Source organism: Pollicipes pollicipes, unplaced genomic scaffold (genome assembly GCF_011947565.3).
Source record: "Pollicipes pollicipes isolate AB1234 unplaced genomic scaffold, Ppol_2.1 Scaffold_3447;HRSCAF=4054_pilon_pilon_pilon, whole genome shotgun sequence".
NCBI lineage: Eukaryota > Metazoa > Arthropoda > Thecostraca > Pollicipedomorpha > Pollicipedidae > Pollicipes > Pollicipes pollicipes.
This window is the reverse complement of record NW_023596297.1, coordinates 8,469,609-8,475,608: the sequence shown is the minus strand read 5'-3', so window position 1 is coordinate 8,475,608 and position 6,000 is coordinate 8,469,609. Positions and strand designations below refer to the sequence as shown.

The 6,000-nt window shown below is 56.7% G+C and overlaps 1 protein-coding gene across 1 annotated transcript; it reads right to left on the bottom strand.

Annotated features, from left to right (window-relative positions):
- Positions 1 to 1,514: 1,514 nt before the first annotated feature.
- LOC119091869 (cyclin-dependent kinase inhibitor 1B) lies at positions 1,515 to 4,540 on the bottom strand. The gene is made up of 2 exons (XM_037214772.1): positions 3,908 to 4,540; positions 1,515 to 2,656 (listed from the first exon to the last, which is right to left on the bottom strand). Exons 1-2 carry the CDS (start codon positions 4,512 to 4,514, stop codon positions 2,508 to 2,510), a joined length of 756 nt encoding a protein of 251 aa, XP_037070667.1. The 5' UTR covers positions 4,515 to 4,540; the 3' UTR covers positions 1,515 to 2,507.
- Between the last annotated feature and the right edge of the window lie 1,460 nt (positions 4,541 to 6,000).

The window sequence follows — 6,000 nt, the reverse complement described above, 5'->3', positions numbered from 1 at the left end:
GGGCCTCTGGCGACGAGAGACGGCAGCAGCCCGCTCCGTCACTTGCTCCGTTCGAAGTCGGCGCCGGCTGCCACGGCCCTGACCGGAAGTGTGCCGCCGTCCGTCCTCACTCCCACGCTGATTTGAAGGCACTGTCCGATCCCGCTGCCCATCACAGTCCTGGCGACAGTAGCGCGGCCTGCTGCCACTGCGATGATCACCCACCCGGAGTCGGCGGCGACTGTGGATTGCGCGTAGAACGTTCACATCCACGCGCAGTACGCGCGCTCGCAGCCAAGCGGGGATGCAGTTGCATGAGATGACGCAATGGGTCCGAGCCGACGGCTGCAGTCGCAAACTAGCCCGAATGTATTTCTATTATGGGACTCGAGCTTCGTCGTGCGCAGAGCACAGACCGGGGCGATGAAGGCCGCGGAACGAAGCTGAGCGTAAAACTGAGACGACTGTAACCCACTTTCCAAGCAACACTGGGCGACGTCTGCAGCGGCCGCAATATCGGCTGCACGCTCGGCTCGGCCGAGTGCAGGGGCTCGTGATAGCGCCGAGACACGGGTGCGAAGTGCACGGGTGCCGCCGACAGCGGCGGGCAAGCCCGAACACGTCGCTCCAGCCGGTCGGCGGCTTTGCAGCAGACTGCTGGCCGGCCTGCCCTGCTGTGTCGGCCTGCCGCCCTGCGTCAGCGCTCACTGTGGGCCTCTGACCTGCTCAGCAAAGACGGCCAATTTGACCTGCTTATCAGCGGAGGGGTCGGGTCAATTCGTTCGGCTCCTCTTATTGATTGTAGCTTTATCCGCAACAGAGGAAACACTATCATACTTTTGTCTGCGTTCAAATATAGGCCCGGCAGGACGGTTGAAAACAAAGGTCTTAGATTAATGTTGGAATGCCCTGTCCAAATCACAACTAAAAGAGAAGGTTTTGCAGATGAGTCTTAATGAACGGGGAATGCAATAAGACGGCCTGCAGATTTTAGCAAGCATCAAACAGGCAGATTCGTTGGTAACCATTGCGCAAAAAGGTTTGCGACTATACAACGTAGTTCTTTGTTGGACAGGCTGCGCTCTGTATGACTGTATTCTGCCTTCTTCCACTCGTTCGTTCCCAGCCGCTACCACAAATGATCCGGCATCTACCGACGTCTCTGATCTGCAGCCATGGCCGTTGAGGCGTTGAGAGTGCAGGGCACGGCGCTGGAACACGTCATGTGCTCAGAACGGGTTAGGGGAAGAACAAAAACAAAGGGGTAAGAACGATACTTCTCAACGATACGCTTCTCCGGCCGCGGTATTTGCGTTACCTAGCCATCGTAATGAGGTCCTATAGCAAACAATGCAAAATCCCTTTTAACTACTGCGATACCTAGTAAGTGACCTGCAGGTAACTCATTCGGCTGATCCCATGCTGAAAAGAGACCTCAAATGCTAACTTTACTTAGTAAGCAAGCTAACCTTCCAAGTTTCCCTACGAAAATTGCGTTTCGACGAGTCATCAGATTTATTCGTACTAGGGGCAAAATAACCAAACGCGTTAACAGTGCTTGGAAAATGTCATGTATCAGCTGCAGTCGGTAAACGCACGTGTTCATAAAGAAACAGAGGATTCGCCAATACAACGCCCCATGCAGCCACTCAGACAAGTCCTTGCATAATAACAGAGTATCTGCCATAAATGAGCGTACAGCGCATTACATAAACATATCTTAAATATTTCCAGGAATATAATTATGTCGCAACAATCAAACCACAACATTCACAACAAGTAAATAAATCGCAGCGCTCGCACATGAGATCAGTCGACTAGACAATCGTACACGGAAACCGACAAACCACCGATACCAATATAATTGCTAGTTTGATGATACGCATGACCCTGCGGTGTATTAATGCTGTTTTGGGAAGCCATAGTCTCATTATCACAATCAAAAGTGCTGCGCGTTTATCTGCGTGCTGAATACGAAAAACCACAGCGTACACACAAGGGCTTAAGAGCAATGGGCCGCATAGTACAATTTCGCACGTTTCTCTGTACTCCTTGCACTGTCCAAGGGCATGCACCAATCACCACTCCACGCCGGTGTTTTCGTCCAGCAGTGTCACTATTCACCAGCTTGAAGCGGGTCTCTGGCGATGGACAGTATGCGTCAGACCAAGACTCTCGTCGCCACCTCCGCACAGTTCGGAGCCGGAGAAACCCGCCCAGCAGCGGGTGGGATAATGGTGACCCGGACTCTGGGGGCAGCGATACGCCCTGAAGCTCGCACCGACCCACCCAACCAACAACACTGTCCGGTGCCGAGAGACGCAACACACGGGAGCTTCCCGGCGTCTAGCTGGACTGACGCTCGCCAGCGACGTCCCACTCATCAGCCGGAGGACGCAGGCTGTCCAACACCAGTGACGTCACAGATGCCGGCGGTCCCGCAGACCTCAGCAGACCGCCATGGCGCCGTGGTCCTGGGGTCCACGCAACCCTCCCGGAACCAGGCCGCTGTCCGCCGCCTGCGCACGCTACTGAGGCTCCTCAGCCCCGTTAGCACTCGCGGGGACCTCGAAACACTGCTTCTTCGTCGGCAGTGGGGTCTCAGACGTGGCTCTCTTGTCAGATGGAGCCGGCTGCGGTGACCCCGCCTGACGCTGCCTCCTGGTCCTCAGACAATCTGCAGCGGAGGAGATCGGTGTGAGGTCAGCACACCCTGACCCTCCGGATCGGCACAGACCCCGGTCCGTCGTAACATCACTGGCACACACACGGCTATGCAGGGCTGAGGGCATGCTGCCAAAACGCAACCAAACGAATAAGGTCAGTCACAAACATTAAACAAGTGAAGCGGAAGGGCGAGTAAAGCAGGACGGCAAAGGTGCATACAGACACGGCTGGATTTGGTTAACCGTCTACTAACCAACCCAAAATAACAGGCGCGTTTAAAAGGCGCAAGCCAGCTTCGACGTTGGCTCTGCAAAAAACGTCGTTGACACGAGTTTTGCGCGGAGGGGTGCCCCGTGGCCGCCGCACCCGGCCCTATGAGCGCACGGTCAAGGGACCAGTGCGCCGACTCCGCCGCCGTCGAGGCCGCGCCGCCCGCCGCCGGACAACGCCCGCGGCGGCCCGGGCTCGCCAAACGCCCCACTAGCGCTTGTTCGAGCCTGAATCATGGTGCGGCCGCGCGTGCCCCGGCGCCGCGGTTTTCTTGTCAGCAGCCGCTGCGAGGAGGGCTCCCAGATCGGGGGGCAGACTCCGTCATGCATGATGTCATGGTGCCGGATGCGTGAGCCGAGCGCCAAATCGGGCATAGACAGTTGTGACGGAAGGATCAGGCGTTTGGGACGGATCTGGAAGCCAGACAAACAAACGGGCGCGCGAGCAGGGTGCCCATGTTGGGTGTGGTTTTTGGCTTCCACTCAACCCCTTTTTTTGGGGGGGGAGCACATAAGCGCAGCCACGGAAAAACCTCCGTACCCTTGTGCAAGAAACCGACGAATGGGTTAGGACATGGGCATGGCGGTGTCTGCTGTGACGCATATCTGTCATCGTTTAATCTGGCCCGGTCAAAAAGCCGCAGAGGCACAGCGCGAAGGGTAAGGCTAAGGGCAACGGCCAGTGCAATTCAAGCCGGATGATGCGGGTTTATGAAGCATTGCCTATTTCTCGCCATGTCGCTACGCAGAGACCTGCCTATGCACCAGAGCATGGATCAAAAGCCCGCCCACTGGTACCTTAACCGGTCTGACGTGACTTTCTGACCGCCGACCCATCTGGCCTCTGCTGATGCTGGCCACTGACGACATAGGTAAAAAGCTCCGCATCTAGGCCCTGCCAACCCCCCAGGTTGCCTCGTGCTTGAAGAACAGTGCCCCACCAGCCCACCGACCTGTGACCTGATGACCTTTGAATAAGCCGGGTCACTGACCTGTGATGTGTTGCTGACGCAGCGTCCTATCTGAAGCCGGTGCATCAGCTGGTGGGTGGCGCCGGCCAGCAGCTGGAGAGGTCAGGCCAGCAGCCGGACAGGTGACGTCAGCAGCCGGAGAGGTCCGGTCTGCGGCCGGACAGGGAAGGTCAGCAGCCGGGGAGGACAGGTCAGCGACCGGACAGGTGACGTCGACAGCGGGAGAGGTCAGATCGGCCACGGCGGACGGAGAAGCAGCCGACGAGGCGAGGTCAGCGGCTGGAGAGGTCTGGTCGGCAGCGGCGGGGGTCAGGTCACTGACTGGCCCTCTGCCGGCCTTCCGTCCTGTCGGGAATGCCCGCTGCCGGTCGCCGCCCACGTACTCCCACTGATAGCGGCCCGGCAGCGGCTCCTCCCGCTCAAAGTCAAAGTTCCAGCGCAGCCGCTGGCGCTCGTAGATGGCCTGCAGCTCATCCCGCAGCAGTCGGCTGTCGGAGTCTGGGCACGTCGCCGCGAAGAGGCGTCGACGACACGAGGGCGGCGGCCGTGCCGCCTGGCCCAGCGCCGGGTGGGCTACGACCTCCCCCCGCACCCCTCCTTCGGGCGCGATCTCCTCCATCACCAGCATGGCGCACAGGTCACGACCGCGGCCGGCGGACGCCTCCCCCCACCCGCGTGCACCACGCGACTGCGCTTCTGCTATTGATCGCTGCCCGCTGCTGCAGTCGAAGCGAAGACACCAGCGCCACCACGCGGCCGGTACGGTACTAATTGTGGCGGGAAACTCAGCGATGAGCGGACGTACTTTTGGTGTGATATGGTAGGAGGGTAGAACCGGGACAGATATGAAGCCCAGTGAAACTCAAGGTGTCAAAACTCGAGGCATCGCAGGAGCCCGAAAAACTTCTTATGACGGTTATATGCGAATATTTTTAATGGACGAATTTCTGGAATCAGAGCATACGCTAAGCAGTGCTGGTAAGCAGTGCTAAGCAGTACCCTCATTCGCAACATCCAAACGTACAGTTACAGGTAAACGGCAGAATTTGGTGCAACAGCTTACTGATAGGAGGGGGGAGGGTCGATGCAACCTCTAAGGTTTTGGGGGATACCTTTGCGGTATGCTGTGCAATCGCACCCAAATGTTCAATAGCTTATGGGGCACACTTTGAACCTGTTTGACACCAAAAAAGGTGTCCCTGCTGTTGTGGTTTCGGAGCAGCGGTGGTTTTGGAGGGGGGGGGGGGGGGGCACTGCACGGCGATCTGCGGCCGGTGCGGGCGGTGGACGGCAACCGGCGGTGCTGTAGAACTCGCGCGGTCGGCATGGTTGAATAACCATAATTACCATAAGAACGAGGGTGTATGTCAAGTGGTCAGACTTGCCAGACAGTGACCTTGACCAGCAAATGCCCAGCCCAGCTCAACAATCGGCTTTCCGGGGTACCCCATGCTATCATGCTGAGCGTATTTTTTCTTGTGCCTGCTTTTCTTTCTACGACTTTAAAAACTGCGGGATGTTGCACTCCATTCGCCGTCCGATCGAAGTGTTATGTATGCGAGTCTACTGTCATAAGCAGACTGGCGCAGCATATGGAGGAGTTGGTATCACAAAAAGACAAGCTCCTTCGCACTAGTATTAAGAAAACAGCGGCCCGATCTCAGGGCCGGATCTAGCCTGAAATTTTTTGTTTGGGGGGAGAGGGCAACCGTTCGTCGCCAGCTGGCTGGTGTGAGGTCCGAGGTCCAGTGCATGGCGCCTCTCGCGAGTACCCAGTAGGGACACCATTCAAGCACCGAAATGCTTTTGAATCTTTTATATGCAGCATGCATATTTACAAAACTCGTAACCCTCATTATGAGGTATTATTTTGCTATTATGTATTTGCTATTATGTAAGCTATTATTTTGAGGTACATCTTTTGAGGTAAGTAGACGAAACTTTTATGAAGTTCTGGGAATGTTTGGGGGGGGGGCAAAACATACTCTGTTTTTGGGGGGGGCATGGCCCCGTGCCCTCCCCCCCGCAGGATCCGCCTATGCCTGATCAGGTACCAAGATCTGAAGCGTACGAAAATTAGGATAAACAGGAGTGGAGTCCAACGTTCGTCAGGA

Excerpts from the sequence above, each read along its gene's own strand:
- LOC119091869 (XM_037214772.1), bottom strand. The coding sequence starts at position 4,514 with ATGCTGGTGATGGAGGAGATCGCGCCCGAAGGAGGGGTGCGGGGGGAG. Across the intron at positions 2,657-3,907 it reads GCGTCAGCAACACATCACAG|ATTGTCTGAGGACCAGGAGG; the intron begins GTCAGTGACCCG and ends CCTCCGCTGCAG.